Source organism: Haemorhous mexicanus, chromosome 5 (assembly GCF_027477595.1).
Source record: "Haemorhous mexicanus isolate bHaeMex1 chromosome 5, bHaeMex1.pri, whole genome shotgun sequence".
Lineage (NCBI taxonomy): Eukaryota > Metazoa > Chordata > Aves > Passeriformes > Fringillidae > Haemorhous > Haemorhous mexicanus.
In genome coordinates, this window is record NC_082345.1 from 27,396,982 (window position 1) to 27,413,872 (window position 16,891).

Genomic DNA, 16,891 nt, shown 5'->3' on the forward strand with positions numbered 1-16,891 from the left:
CCCCTCTGAAGCTCCAGAGAAACCCAGTCATGGAAGTCTACTTACTCTACTGCTGTTTTTTTTTAATTTTTTTTTCCTTTTGAAAGTATCATCAAGACAGCCAGGAAAATACTTTTTTCCATGTTAAAACTCTGTTTGGCCTCTTCTTCAACAGCAGACATTAGACATTTCATACATGTAGACTTAGGTGACCAAGGGCTGAACAAAACCTGTGTTGACAGAACATCTTCATTCACCTCATCCAAGCTGTGTCAAGCTGCAGGAGTATGGTTTTAAATACTGTAGTACTTACAGAGAAAAGATTTCCCAGACTTAAATATGAGCACTGCCTTTGGCCAGTTCGAGCAAAGGGCAGCTGCCACCACTATTTCCAGTAGCAGCACCTGGCACAAACTGCTTGGACAATTTCCCATGCTGCACTTCCTAGGTGGGACCTGAGTGAAAATAATGACTTCTGGTCAGCTGCATTGGCTGGGCAGCTGTTGGGCACATGCATTCAATCAGAAAAATGTGTTGTATTTATTTTTATTGTAATAGAAAAAAACCCACAAGTAAATCAAAACATCACTTTCTGCCTAAAGACATTATTAACATTTTTAAAATGGCACGGGGGAACCTCAGCAATACAAGACAGAATAGTAAGTGTGGGCAAAAGGATTCCTGTTCCCTTTTGGGATTTCAGTTTCCCTGCCCCTTTGTCCAACAGCTGGCTGAAGTTCATCACCTATATACATTTACATACACTTCTCAGTCTAGTTTGTTTTCAGCTGGGTGGAACATTGAGGGCACAGTCCTGCAATTTACACATAACCATCTTTGGAGAAAACAGGTTTCCTAAGAGTCCTACAGGGTACAGGGGTCTCACTACCCAGTAAGAGCAAGCAAAGAGGATTCCCTCTTACAGTTCTTTTGCCACGAAACACAGGAGTAGGTCCCGAGCTCTTTGACTATTGCAAACAATATATGGCTGAGTGAAATTTTACCCAGTGACCTTAAAGAAGGAGCATTATCTCTGCAAAGGAGCCCTGCTCAGGAGGGGAAAAGGCAGATTGCAAAATGCACAGGGTGAATGTCTTCCTCTTCTTTCCTGCCCCGACAGGATGCAAAATGTCCTGAAGTAGGAAGCCAAGCAGAAACTAGGCTCAGGACATCCAAAGTGGTGGACACACAGGGCACATCCTCATTGTGTAAGTGTGTGGGACAGAAACCATGGCACCAGTGCTTCCATCACAGGCAGCTGTGCCTGAAGTGACAGTTGGCTGAAAGGCAAGCAAGCACAGCTGTGCTGCTTGCAGGTACCAAAAGAGCACACCAGGATGTCGGGCTGCACTATGTCGGCTTGAGTGTACCTGCTCAAATAAGGAAGCTCCAAGATCTCTAACATCATCTACAGCATGTTGTGGCACAGTCATATGTGTATTAAGATGAAAGGCTGGTTACTCTTCACAAACATGTATGGGAAAAGACTGGAGATAATATGTAATTACTGCACAGGAAAACTAAGCTTTGGTATAGTAAAACCAAACACCAATCCTTCCACCAGGAGCATCAAAAAGTATTCATGACTGACTTTCATAGAATGTTTTCTGCAATCAGGACATTTGGAGGGGGAAAGATTGAAAGCTTTTGTATAAAGCCATCTGTAGTAACTGCTATGGTTACCTCCGAGTCCAGTCTGTCAAATGAAATGCTTAAGGAGAAGTTGATGGCACAAGGTGAGAATGACAAGGAAAAGAAGCATCTGGGCTGCAGGGGCCACTGCTGTGCACTGAGAGCAGGTAAACATGAAACAGCAGAATGGCCTGACAATACCCTATTCCCATCTGTGCACTGGCTCCACAAGGTGCAGGACAACAGAGTATTTGACAGTGACAAAATTGCAGTTTTCCTCTATTCCAAACCCTCAAAAACACAAACTCTTACAGTCCACACAGAGTAAAGGTGTGAGAAATTTATCAATCTGCATTAATCTGGGAGAAAGAACCCAGCAGAGGAAAGACATCTCCTTTAGGTATACATAAATTTCCAGTGCAGGAAGTTTGAGATGCAGGACTGAATTTGCAGCAATGCTTTTCACAACAAAGCACTGGACAAAGGGCTGTACATTTGCATAGATGCTTTTTTGGCAGCATCTGGGATGTGCAATCCCCATTTACGGAGCATCAGCAGTGTTCTGGGGTTTGTCTGATGTCTTTCTTATATTCCTTCCTAAATGTAAATGCTACAAAATTGTTCAGGAAAGTAGTATATATATATATATATGCATGAAAAGAAAACATTGTGCCTATTTCTTCATTCCCCTGTTCTTTCCCACTGCAAGTAAATGCAAAGCTCTAAAAATCTTAAACTAGAAGATGCAGTATTGCTATGATCAAAGGTTAATCTAAGCATAGGACTGCTTCTGCATATATCCCAAGAAACTCAGTTGTTCCACAGAAAAGCTTAATTTTACTCTTCCTCATTTTCTTTACATTTGGGGAGACCTAGCACTTACTTCTCTTAAGGAGAGCCCTGATGTGCTTGACTGCTTTGGAAAGGGCAGCACTTTGTTGGAACTCCTACTGTGTCTGCAATTGGATATTGAAGGCAGAACTGGTCCAACTGGTATTATCATGCAGTTGCCATGCTACTCCTGCCCTACTGTACTGTAATCCTGGCTTTGCAAGGGGAAAAAAAAACCCAAGAGAACAGTTCTTATGCATTCACAAGGTTCTGTCAATCTGCTGATAAGCTTATGTGTGAGAAAAGGAAACTTTTCACTTCATTTTCCCTTCACCTGAAATTTGTCTCTACCACTTCTGCTCATGAGATTCTCTTCTTTCAGCTGGTTCTTTCTCATAACTCTTGGATCTGGCATTACAAGGCTCTTGGTAACCTTCATCTCCAGGTTCCATCCCACCACAGCAAGTCCCACTGAATTTCAGCTTCTGAGTGTGACATTGACACATGGTTCAGCTTCATCACCTTTCCCATACACCTGTACCACTGCAAATATTCTCATCACATGAGTTCAGCTCTTTCCTTGAGCAAATGTCAGTGAAATATGCAGACTAATCCTGGGACACTTTCACTTCCTAGGCTACCAGTACTTGCTCTGCCTTTTTTTTTGCTAGACTTCAGCAAATACCCCCATAACAGAGGCAGTGACAAGACAGAGATGCAAGTCTGCAAGGGATGGCCAGGACATCCCCTTATTTACTTCAATTTGTGTAATGGGCCATTGAATGTTCATGGAATGAATTTCCACTTACCAGCACAGGAGTTACGTAGAAAGTGTCAGCCTACTTGGACAAGACAGCCTTTATAAATTAGTATAATACTATTAGAAATTATGGCAATATTTTTGGTAGCATTGTCTTACATGCACCCTGATAAATTCTCTCCCCAGGAAATTTTAAAACTTGTCTTGTAACTTCTTAAGAGTTAATTCTCATGAGAAATTATAAAATAGAAATCTGGTAGATTCATGTTTAAAAAGGAAGAGGCCTGGTGAGGCTGGGCATACTGGGTCATTCCTGTTAGCTCTGTCCATTGTGTCTGCTGAAGGTATTGCCTCCGGGTGGCTGGATCTGGATGGAGTCCAGGAGGGGCCTTAAAGCTTGTCCAAAAGGTCTGAGAAGGTAAAGAAATAAACATCTCAAATAGTTTACTTGGTCAGCAACTCCCATTTACCACTGAAGTGCACTCACTTCCTAGAGTGCAATCAAACCAACATTCTAGAAGCAAATTGGAAGAAAAGACTTCTACTACAAACTAAAGCAAACTAATTTAACCTATTAGTTTACTGTTCAATAACTAAGAAACTTAAACATGATTTTATATCATATAATCATCAGATAAGGTAGTTCCTAACATGCCTAGACTGCTATGTAACACTGTCTGAAACCAGCTCTCAGTAATTCATTCTACTTAAGTGTGCAAACAAAATCCTTGTTATGCAACTGAAGTGTTCCATTAAGTACATCAGTACTGAGGCCTGCCAAAAGAATAGCCTCTAGCTTACTTTGAAGACAATGGTTCAACACTCCCAGAATAATTTCTGATGCAATTTGTAGCATCTGGCTTGTCTTTCAGTAAGACTCACTCTGTTACAGACTTAATTTGATTTTGAGAGATTGAAGTTCTAAGAGTCCAGGGCAGAAGACCCATGTCCCACATATAACGTGCTACACCAGTTAGGAGAAGTAAGACCTAAATGATGGAGCTCACATTATCCTACTGGGATCCTCACTAGCTGAGAGTTAAAAAAAAAAAAAAACCACAAAAACAACATCTCAATTATCAAGCAGAAAATTCTTAATTTCCTTTTTGCATATCCTCTTTTCCCACCCAAGCCTAGCTTTAAAACTGCAGCATTAATTTTAAAATTGTATCTCCCCTGCCTCTTCACAAGCAAAGTGACACCTCTGCAATTATGGTGCTTAGAGAAATGACTTTTAACAGATACTGGTTGTCTAAGAGGGAAAAAAACCCTTGCACTGTTTCCTGAAACTTTCCTTATATAAGAGACCATCACAAAATAGCTAGCTTAAGCTAAAGGCAGAAGAACATCCTTCTCCTCTCTTCTTTGGAACACCAGTGCCAGTTAGCACTTGTCATACAATGTTGCAAGTGTTGATGTAAAGAAAATTGCATCCTCTCCTTAATCTTATGCTGGTTCTCAGACAGATCCATCAGAAACTGGTACTGCTGGCTCTGTCAAATGTTTAAGCATTAGCATGAAGCAGCTACAGAGAGGAGGGGCATCCATACTCACGTGGAAAGAACTTCAGATGGAAGGTCAGTGATATAGGAAGGGATTTTTTTTCCTGTCAGAAACTGTGCCACTTCATTACTGAACGTGTTGCAGTTATGTTCAAAGAGGTTATAAGACTCTCCTCTGTGCCACAGAAAAGAAATTGAAACAAAAACCCACACAGATTCAGCAATAAATCATAAAAGCAGAAAAAAAACTTATATCCTTAATGAAGAACATCTTTCATTAGCACTTCCTCCCCCCACCCCAAAGAACTCTAAGGCAAATAGGTAAAATACAGACATCAATTCATCCTCAAATTCAATTGAATCAGGGTGGAAAATGACATCTCTCCACATCCCTGACTTTAATGCAACCATTTTTGGGAGAACAGGTGAGGTCAGGTTTCTTCAATTAAAACCACCGTAGCAGTAACAAGAAATCACAGGAATTATTGACTCTGAAAGACAGCCAGAACACTAAATGTTGTGGTTTCCTACTCTTGTGAGAAGCAGAGCAGATTCTTTAACAGTCAAGACCTTGCTTCTACTCATGTGAAAATTGGCAGCTTTACTACAGTGACTACCTATGACTCACAGGGCAAACTGCTATTTACTGAGAGATTTCATTTTTTCTGGTGAGTCTCTCAAAAACATTTCAGGCATTATTTGATTTTACAAAAAACAGTGTTAAAGACTTTCCAGAAGAATGCCTTCCCAGCCTAGAAGGCAGCTCCTTGTGTGTACTGGTGCATCAGTCCAGTCCATATTTGAAGAGTACCAAATGAAAGAGTAAGCAGACAGAAGCTCTAGGAGCTGGACTGGTTTCATGACACCTTCCTCCATTCTGCACCTTTTTGGTACACAGGTTTTCCAGTAGAGGCTGTTACTTACCGGAACGCAGATTCCCCCAAAGAGGAAAGGTATTCCAGAAAAATTTCTTCAGTGACTTCAGTATTCCCCAGATCAACAACTGTGTCTGGAGGGCCAAGAAGTGTCCCTCCCTGTAAAAATGAATAGCCAGAAGATACTGTCAAATGAGCAGGCTGAATTCTCTTGGAGGACTCCACTGAATAAAGCTGTTATGGTTCGTGCAGGCACAAAAGAAGGAACTTTTGGTATGTTTATCAAGCAAAAAGCCCTGCTGGTCTCCCTTGTTCTGCACTCAAGAGAATGAGAAGGAACATGAAACTTCCACTTCAGCTGGTAAATTTGGCTCTCTGTGCTGAAAGCTCTAAGCTATGGCAAATTTCTGCTTTAGAAGCACAGCCCATCCACTTTACCTCTCTAAGAACAGAAAGGTCTGAGAAAACATCATGGTTTGAGGCTTTTTTTCACTCTTAAAAAGTCTGCATGTAACACTTAATGATACAGAATTGGACAAGGTGTCACTCTGGCTAAGCAGTTGCAAAAGGTATTCTGGATAGACTCTACCAGAAGAAGCAACCCCCAGCCTGAATTGAGTTGGGCTTAAACCCACTGTCCATGCTCCCCTCACCCTCAGTACCCTGGGAAGCCATGACAAGCAGCTGGCTTCAGCATCTGCCTGAATTCAGAAGTCTTTTGCTGCATTTTTAAAAGACCGTAACACAAGCAATTCTGATCAGGTAACTTTACAAAAAATTATCAGAAAATTAAGTTTAACTTACAGGTGCACAGCTGGAGATCCCTCCACTGCCATAGAAGAATTCATCCTTATGGACTATTATGGAGGTGTGCCTGCCACAAAGAACAACAAAAACAAAAAAGTTGAAATAAATGAAAAAAGTAAATAGCCTAGCACATAAATCACCAATAAATTTATGAGCTCAAGGACATACTGATGGGGATAACTGAAAGAAAAGGTCAATGTGTTTGAGAGTGGGAACAGGATCTGCTGGGACATGAATGGATATGGAAACAATGATTATCAAGCCTACTGTAATCCTGCAAGCAGTTAGGAAAGAACAGGTTTAGCCAAGAGCCCAGGCAAGAGCCTCTCTCAGCTAACGGGCTGAGGGTGAGGTCAGCCCTCAGAGACAGAACTAGCCTTGCTACCACACTGACAGAGACTTCTCACTGGTGAGAAGCTGGTCAGACAGCCACTGGAGACAGATCAGTGGAGAGGAAAATGGATGGACAAGGGTATAAGGGTTTTCTTGCCTCTAAAATGAAACCAAACAAACCCTCTTTGTGTGATATCTAAATTCTTGGTATGAATTATAGGAAATTAAGTTTTTTTTTGTGACTGAATGTAGATACTGCTCCTATATGACAGAAGACTTGATCCTGTAATACCTTCTTCTCACCTACTTTTTTACTATCATGTTTAATCATGCCTGGAATTATAAGACCAAGTGCTTGGGACAAGGACACCATCTTACCCTTGAAAAAGTACACAGGTGCACAAAAACACAACAGCTAATAACAACACCCTATTCCATGGGGTCCAGTGAGCTTTGAACAGAGTGGTTAACTAGCACCTGACTGTACACAATCTTACTGCCAATCTGTATTCAGGAACAAAAAGTGCCTTGGTCTCTCTTCCACCACAAAATGTTCTTAAGCTCTGGAGCATATGTAACTGCATATTGAAAGTACTTCCTACACCGGTGTTTTACCCACATTATGCAATTTAAATCTAGTCACTTACCAGATGCCATCCAGCTGTTTCCCTGTATGCAGAGAAAAGAAGAGTTATTAGCAATGTATTTTCCAGATTTCAGCCTACTTTCTGTCAATCACTTAGGAACCACGCTCATTATTTCACCATGAGAGCAACACAGAAGATTTAATCCAGAATATCCTTCAAATTAACTACTTAATCCCCACATCCTTTGTACTTCTTCCCTCCTGGCAGGCAGAGGTAGCAATGCCATCCTATCATTCTGGTGCTTACCTTCCTTAGCTGTTTTTCTAAAGACCAAGAAAACATTTTCCTAAAATTAGAGTCTTCAATCAGGAGCAAAAGAGTTGAATTTGGCAGATTTCATAACTGCAGGCAGCTGGCCAGCAGAGTATATTCAGTTCTCTTTATCAGTAACTGATGAGAGGTCTGACTTAAACATATGACCAGTGGTGGTAGCCTCTATAATGGATTCCATGATTTCCTCTTTTCCCTCCCACCTCCTGCCCTTAAAATTTAGTTTAAGTGGTAACTGAGGTAAAGAAGTGCAGCATTGAAATTTACACAAGTTATAAAGCTGTGTGTTTTCCAGAACAAAGCAACAAAGACTTGCTTCAGGCACCACTACACTGGGGGTATAATATAATTGGGTCTCAGAGAAAAGATCCCTTTTAAAATATGTTTTCAGTTCCCTAGAAGCAGGAGACATAAACCTCTCTGTTGTTTAAGGTAGGATCTCAAGATTAAACCTATTAAACCTAAAAGGATCACCAGCTTTTACTGCTCTAGGCTCAATTATTTTCTCTATCATAACCGAAAGGCTTGGTCCCTGGTACCCTCCCTTTGGGAGCTCGTAGGAGCTGGTGCATGCTGTGGGAGATGTGCTATAACTTCATTTTCTGAACGAGGTGCAGAACCCCCAAAAAGCAGATTTAGAACAGAAAAACTTTGTGCATACCAACATTGGGTATTCTCTTGAACCCAAGCACTAGGCTGAGTACTCCTCTGCCACAAGAAAAAGCAATCACCAACATATTTTTTTCCACTCAGGTCTGAAGCAAAATAAGCACCTGCTTCAGACGAGGGTCATGGAAGAGCAGAGGCAGGGAAAAGGCTGTTGTGACAACAGAAGCATCAGCTGAAGTGAGCACATATAGCTTTGAAGCAGGTGGACTGATCTGTCACTCCCATGGGTCACAGCCAGGCAGCAGCCACATTCCCTGTCAACCCACTGCACAGAAATGTGGGCTTGGAGTAGGACAAAGGCCGAGAGAGGGGGGCAATAATGACAGAACCAGAACACTGTGTTGGAGTATCTCAGAAGCATCTGCTGGCCCTTTAGCATGTCCCACTGTTGTTCTCCGTGATCCTTTGGCCTTTGCTCCACATGTTCCCCATGAGAGATTTCACTTCACGCTCTAGAGCTGCCAGCTCTGCAGCCCATTGGCCCTGCAGGCTCAGCACCACATGGAGCACTGGCCTCTGGTTGGCTCTAACCTTTGGTTTTACCTAGTTAGCATTCTGTGTATCTATTAACAAATTATTACACATTTGCTCATGATAAGTGACTTTTTCACTAGAAACTTGAACTTTATCCTTCAGACCAGAGAAACAGATCATTTCAAAGGCAGCACATATTAGAACTGTGCCTGTTCTTTGCATGCTAAATTGAAAGAGAACATCTTAGTATTTACTTTCACACACACCTGCAGCAAACAATAGCAAAAGACTTTCCAGAGAGTTGCCACTTTATACCTAGATTTTGAATGCAGGTGAAAGAGCTACAGTAGATATTGACAATGTCACAGGTGCTGCCAGGACCTGCTCGTGCAATTACAACACCTACCTGAAAATATCATTGCAGAAAAGGCTACACAGTGGGCTGCTCTAGCAAGGCTGCAGCCCACAGCTCAAGGGAAATGACTCTGTCCTCCAATCTGACACTTGTGAGACCACATCTGGAGTGCTGTGTCCACTTTTGGATCCCCACAATACAAAAGACACTGACATACCAGGATTGAGCACTTACTGTACTGAAAAAGAGTTGAGAAAACTGGTGTGTTCATCCTCAAGAAGAGAAAGTCAGGAGTCTGTAGTCCTGTCTACAAGTACCCAACAGGTATGGATGAAAGGGGACCCTTGTTCTACTCAGATATGCACAGTGAAAGGCAACAGCTGCTAGCTGGAAAATGGGAAATTCACAATTCAGTAGGAAAAAGGGAAAATACTTATCATTAAGGTGGTCAAACACTGGAGCAGGAGTCCAGAAAGCATATGGGATTTCAATCCTTGAAGATACTTAGAACTCTGCTGTCCAGGGCCCTGAAGAATTTGCTCTTGTTGGCTCTACCTTGAGCAGGACTTCTAGAGGTCCCTTTTCACCAAAGTAATTGTCCGATTGCACATACAAAACCCAAGCAGAATTCAGGAATTGGACTTTGCTTTGGACTGCAGTCCAATCTTTACTGCTACACGTGAATTCTGTAGCAGTCCAAAGGCAGCAACTGCCAGGGCAGTAACAGAAGAGTTTTTGGCAAGTGAAGCTGCCTATCTTCACAAGGCAGGTCTGTCTGTTGCTGCTCAGCTCGGTCGGTTTGTGCCAACACTGATTTGAAAATCTTAATGAAGCTGCAGACCCACTATTTTTCCTTGGCTCCTAAAAGTCATTAACCAAGCTGGCATTGTGGAAAACACACACCAGATCTGCAGCACTGCTGATAATAAGGCATCTGTGGTAGCTCTCCAGCCTGCTGCAGACAAAATATAATCCCTTTCTTCCACTGATGGACTGTGTCTGGTGAGAGGCAGTGCAAGTGTCTTCAGTGACAACACTGCTGGGGGAATCCCATGCCTAAGAAACCTGCCATTATTGGCCACATATACATCAAACAGACATCCAAGACTGAGAACTTTTGCTAAGCCGCTGCAGTATCCAGGCTTCACAGCTGGCTGCTGTCATTGCAACTCAAACTGAGCCACAGAGGAATAAATCAACGGCCACCAGTTTCTGAGGAACTCACGCAGCTCCCTTTCCTGCTGCTTGGCAAGAATCTCAGCGTTGCTTGTCTGTCATGTAACAGGTTATGTACAGGCATTCATGGACACAATCATCTTCCTCCTGAAGCTCTGCCTCTGGTGGGGACCCTCCTCTATGACTCTTCTTGCCCTTTCTCCCAGACTCAGACACTGCACAGAACAGGTGACAGTTCACCACCACTGCCACCCCTGATAAGCAAAGGCAGAGCAATCAGGGCAGCATGCACTAATGGGTTATATTTTGCCTTCTGCTTGACATTGGCTCACTGCACACAAAATATTTTGCCAAGAGCCTTTGAAGGCTTGATACACGTAACAGCCCCAACAGCATGACCAAGCAAGGCTACAGCATTGCTGTGAGTGCTAAGACACAAGCTGTATCCGGGCCTTGCAGCAACACTTTCCAATAAAGCTGCTTCTGGCAGCACTGTGCACTTGAAAGCCAGAAGCTCAAGGTTGCCATGAACCTCCCCAATTAATCCTACAGTGCAATAGAGCTCACATCCCCTAGTCAATTGAGTGGACTGTAAGAAGGGATTGCAAACACTATCCAGGATACTGGCAGATATCATCACGTTTCCTGTTCTTCCACTCCTTGCCACAACACTCCAAACTCCTGTGGTCACTGCAATGTGGGTAGAGCTGTGTGCTGTGCTGCCACCAAAACCAAGTCATTTACTCATACCCCGAGGCTGTTTATTACTGTATAGAGATTCTCCACTAATTTCCATCAGAGCTGCAAAGCCCTTGCAGCATTAAATTGCAGGCATTACCCTTCACTCAATACCTAAAGCTAATCCAAAGGATGCACATGCTCATAATGCAGAACAGCAATGTCCTGATAGGATGATGCTCTTTTGGGCACTTACTATATCTGAAGGGAGGGTTGTCAAGAAGATGGATACAGGCTCTTCTCAGTGGTGACAAGCAATAGGACAAGAGGCAATGGGCAGAAACTGAGGCACAGGAAGAGCCATCTGAACCTGAGGAGAACTTAACTGAACAGGTGATGACACACTGAAATAATTGCCCAGAGAGGTTGTGGAGTTTCTCTCACTGAAGATACTCAGGAACCACCTGGACACAATCCTGTGCAATGTGCCTGAGATGACCCTGCTTGTGGGTCATCCCACTGTGGTCCCTTCAAACCTTACCTCTTTTGCGATTTTGTTATCCAGGTAAAACAGAGAAACAGCAAGATGCTAACTGGTTTAAATATTTCAAGGGTCAGGGGCTGTTGAACAGGAAAGGTCGGTGCAAATTTAGATGTACACATTTACTCACACAACATTTACTGCATATGGCCAGGCTATCTTGTATCAACCGTCCCAGAGAAACTGCCCATGTGCCAGCTCAGCCTGAAGTAAATGTGAAGCAAATCAGCTTAGTTTGATCTGCATCCATTCCAAGCTAATGCAAGTCAAGGTACCTTGTTTTAATCACAGACCATGAACATGGACATGAAAAGCTACTGCACTATATTTGTGAGAGTTTAGGGGGATAGCCTGTCAGTCTTTGGAAATATGATCACTACGCTTTTTTGTTTGGGGATGGTTCTGTTTGTTTATTTACTTTTTATTTTTCCCTTGCTGATGTGCTTCTGTGGCTCTTTCCTGAAAATACTCACTAGAACCTGGGGGAGATGCCAGTTCAGCATAAATCTGTGTGCTTAAGCACCTCAAAGATTCAATTTGTTTCAATAAGGCAGACTAAGTAGCAAGTAAGCAATATTTGCTGTTTTATTTTCTTTATAACATTCATAGCTCAAATACTTTAATGGTGTTTACATGAGCCAGAAACCTATGAGAAAAATAGAACATAAACAATTCCAGGACCCTCAGCTTAGTCACAGGAACATGGAGAATGAAGTAGTTAGATTAGTTTGTTGGTAAATCAATTCAGGAGGCTGTAATTGTTTAGATACAGGGGTATTTTGAAAGAAGAAGCAAGCCCATATAATTTTAGAATACAATCAAACTGGATTACTTCCATGCTTAGATTTGTCTGGAAGGCCAAGCACAAGGGAGATTAGATGCTCACCAATCTTTTTTATAGTCACAGTAATTTATTACTCTTGAGGGCCAAACAATTTTGATTATTCCTGTGCATTTTAAATATCAAATGAAAGTGGCATTTGTATACTAATCTAAATTATTACACTGAAGGGCAGAAGAGTTCTGAGACATGAGGGAAGGAACTGTCTGTGCAGATGGGCCCTTAGTTTACCCCATTCGGAGTTCAGGCCATCCAACCCTTAGTGCAAGATCTACGCCTGCTTTTCAGCTGTAAAGAAATAATAGGAAGCTCAGTATCTTTAACAATATATTTGTGGTCTGCAATGGATATGCAAACTCCAGAAGACCATAAAAGACTCTAAAAAAAAAGTAGTGAACTGGTCTCCTGTGGAATAGGAAGCAATACAATTTGGTCAACCAACATGGGTGTTTCCAGCAGAGCACTGCTTTGCATATTGTTGTAATTTCCCTAGGACAATCCATTAAGATTCCTGCCTTTTTTGAATTGAAAATTACTCTAATTAGGCAAGCATTTAGTCAAGCACTTTCTTCTATGTGCTACCCAGCGTGCTTAACCAAAGCAAAAAAAAACCAAAAACCTAAGGGAGAGGGAGGAGCCTGCTTCAATTTTCTTCTCCTTGAGGTGCCTGGAGAGAGCCAGAAGTAGGCTATATTGGGGGAGGGTAACATGCCATTTTTGTGAAATCCCCAGCAAATGCTGGGAGCAAAGCTGATAGAATATCATGCTGAAACAATTCAAAACTGTTTAGAACAGATGGAGGAGAAGCAGAGAAATGTGCTGGCCTGGGAAAATGGAACCAAGCAGAAGGCACCTCCTTTCAGCAGTTACCTTTCGCTCCAATTCCCTCTGGGCTGTTAAGTCCCTACAGCTGAATGCACCACTTAAAAATTTCAACCAAAACATACTCCCAGTCCACTCAACGTTAATTTATACTACACTGAGCCAAAGCTGCTGTGGTTAACCAAGCTCCCAGCTCATTCTCTGAGTCACAAAAGCAATAACCTCAGTTACAGGACAGGAGAACTTTGAGCTGGTAGATATTTTTCTTTAAGCCTATGATGCAATAGGATTTTAATCTTCCTTAAAGATTTCTCTGCCTTTGGACGTCTATTTCAAAATCAGCACTGCAAGCTGAACTATTCTCTTTTCCTCTTTACCCTCCACAGAATCAGGTGGATTATGTTTTCTGTCTTGGCAAGAGAAAGCTTACTGCATTCAGGTCAACATTTCTTATTATTATACCATGTATTTGAACAGACAAATGCAGTCACAGACTGAGAGTGGGGGAGAAAGGGCCAACAGTAGCTATTGAGAAGATCGAAAATAAAGCAATATAAAAATTATGTGCTGCTTCTGATACCAAAGGCAACTGAACTACAATTTTTGGTCATGTATACTTCAGAACAGAAATAGTCACTAAATTACAGAAAGCTTACAGAAAAATAAGAAGAATAAAAGTAGTCTGAATAGAGAAAGAGTAAATTGGCCAAGAAAAACAAAGACTGTCCAAGGGACAAGACTAAGTCACTCTAAAGCCTGCCATGAACTGTACTAAAATCTCTGCCTTCCAGATTCATCACTAAACAACAACATGGAGAACTGGTACTGAACAAGTCAGTATAACATTTGGCAGTGAGAGCTGATCCCTGAAGGCTGTGCTGACATAGTCCACAGTACCTCTGGACCCTATTAGCACAACAGCAGACACAGTGCAGTGATGCTCTCACAGTGGTCAGTCTCATAAGACAGGATTCATCCCCCTCTGGCAAGGGGACCTGAGCTGCTGTTTTCAAGCCTGACAGAAATTGATTTTAGCACAATCAATTACCATATTTATTTTTTTCTTTCTAAAACAATGTATTTCAATTTAGGCAATATTACAGGATTATCACTTAAAGCAAAAGCATTGTTTCAAACTTGGCATTGATGAAAAGAATACTGTAAGTAGAGATGCCAAGTGTAAATCCTTTAAGAAATGCTTTCCTCTTTAATTTTTATGACTTTCCCTGATGACCTACAGTTTCTGAACATCACTAAAGAAAGAATTGATATTCACCATCTGAGAGTTGATATACAGAGAAATAAGAAGAGTTTTTTAGTTGTTCAAGGAAAAAAGGGTTCATGCATGAGGTAAGAGGAGTATTATCTCAATCACTTGGCTCTTGAGGAGGTTTCCAAAATCATCTGAAACAGAGCTGAGTGTGAATGCACAGAAGACACAACTTGAAGGAAGGAAGAAAAAAAGAAAGAAAGAATGATTTGTTTTATGGACAATCATGTCACAGGATCCACAATCTCAAATGTTCTGCAGTCTGCATTGTCACTGTGACCACGCGGGCCTAGTTGGCCACATTCCATGAACACATCTGAACACAGTTACCAGGCAGTACTAGTGAGCAGCACTTCCCCTACTACCCAGAAGTGTTCAGGTTTTTAAGCTTTCCTTTTCACTGCTCAGATTCCCAAAATTTACCACCAAACTATATCACAAGCACAAAGTTTTCAAGCTGTCTGACTAGATTAGAAAGCATCAAAATCAAGTCATGCACTATGTGTTATGTGGAAACTCAGAAAGCTACAAGATCCCAAGACTGACTTTGTAGGTAAGAAGGGAGCTAAAAAGCCTTTGCTTGATTTATGTGAAGATTGGCATGGAGATAATTATAGGGGCAACCTATTTCTATTACAGTCTTTGCTTGGATCAACACTTTGATACAAGAGTAGTTAAATTCTACTCAACTCAAACACAGGTAAATCATGCACCCATGCAATCTCAAGATTTATAACTCTTAGCACATGATAAAACATGGCTATTTCACCCGATAGGTGAAAAGCTACTTCCCTAAGGGCTACAACAGAAGCAATTCTGACCACATAAAAAGTCTGGAGGTTATCCAGTGCAGGAAGCACACATGTCCCAAAGTGGTTGCTGCCAAATGACTAACAGAGCACAACACACATGATTCCTGTACTATTTTCTTCTCAACTTTGCAAACCTATCGTAGACCTTCATGAAACCTCATGCTTTGGACTTTAATTTTAAGATTGCAGAAAATCACAAGAATCTCCTCATAGGGCAGATAAGCAAAGTGAATGCCAACAAACTGTAAAACAGGATTACACACAGCCATCTGTTCAGACACCGAGTCTGTTGAGAAGTCTCATCCCACACAGACTGCTGGTCTGACATGGGTCAGAATCTGCTCCATAACAGGTATAATACACTCTCTTGTTGCATTCCTAATTCATGCTTCCAAAACTTTAAGCAAAACCTATTTCCTTTCCATCCCAAGTTTCAGGTTCGGTTGGAAACGCACACAATCTCGACAAGACATAGAGCAGACTCCTACAAGCTCTCTGAAGGAGAGGGAGGACAGCTGCACATCACCAGCCCAGCCCGGCTTCGCCACAACATGGAGCCGTTCGAACTCAATAACCTTGTAAACAGCAGGCGCCTTTCTGCAGCTCAGCCTTCCGGCGCGGCAGCACAGCAGCCGGGGTTAGGGAGCCGAGCTGGGCCTCCCTTCAGGGGCCAAGAACACTTTTACTCTGCCGTTAGTAAATGCCACCCGCGCAGCGGCAACGGGCGGCTGGGGGAGAAGAGGCTGGACCCAGAGCAGCTGCATCTGCCGCACTGACAAAGCTCGTCCCGAAGACAGCGGGGTCAGGAATCCCGCAGCCAAACCCCGCTGTGTTCCCAAGCACCGAGCCGCCGGGCAAGCCCCGCACATCCGAGCCGCGCTGCACCCGTCGCACACCGCCGCCGCCCGGTGCGCCCTCGGGGAGCCTTCCCCGGCGGGCCGCTCCCTCAGGAGAACGATACCGGGCGGGGATCGCCACCCCCGGGGGAGGAGGCGGCGACTTCGGCCCCGTTTTCCGGCGCGGCAAAGCCGGGCCGCGGTGGTCGGTGGCGGAACGCGAGCCCCCGGGAGGCGGCGGCCGGGGCGGCCCCGGGTCCCCCGCCGTGCTCTTACCCAGCATGAGGTGGCTGAGGCGCCGGGCCATGCCCTTGGACAGGTCGTACACATAGAGCTTCACGGGGTGCAGCGCCAGCGGCTCCTCCATGGGGACGCGGGCGCGGCCACCGGAGCCCTTGTAGGCAAGGTTGAACGGCCCTTCCCCCCGGGAGACGGAGAGGAACGGGAGGAAAGGGCGGCCCCGGTGCCGGTCCCCGGCGCAGCGGCACCAGCCGTGAGGTGACAGGCGGGGAGGAAGGGGCAACCCCGCCCGGGCGCATGCGCGGCCGCCCCGCGCCTGCCGGGCCTCCCCGTCACTGCGCGACAGAGCCGGGGGCGGAGCTACAGCCGGGGGGGGGGGTGGGGACAGACAAGTCCCTCCGTCATTGGCTGAGGCTCGGAATCGCGAGCAGCGCGTGAGGAGCTCCCGCCCTTCTCTACCCCACGTCAGCCAATCCGCGTGGGGAGGGGGGGGCAAATGCACCGGGAGAGGCGGAGCCCGACCCATTCCGCTCCCGCCATT

The 16,891-nt window shown here is 43.7% G+C and overlaps 1 protein-coding gene across 1 annotated transcript; it reads right to left on the minus strand.

Moving 5' to 3' along the window:
• Positions 1-509: 509 nt before the first annotated feature.
• DESI1 (desumoylating isopeptidase 1) lies at positions 510-16,639 on the minus strand. The gene is made up of 6 exons (XM_059846542.1): positions 16,387-16,639; positions 7,367-7,388; positions 6,384-6,453; positions 5,629-5,738; positions 4,757-4,879; positions 510-3,612 (listed from the first exon to the last, which is right to left on the minus strand). The coding sequence occupies exons 1-6, from the start codon at positions 16,475-16,477 to the stop codon at positions 3,519-3,521; spliced, it is 510 nt and encodes a 169-aa protein (XP_059702525.1). The 5' UTR covers positions 16,478-16,639; the 3' UTR covers positions 510-3,518.
• Positions 16,640-16,891: the final 252 nt, after the last annotated feature.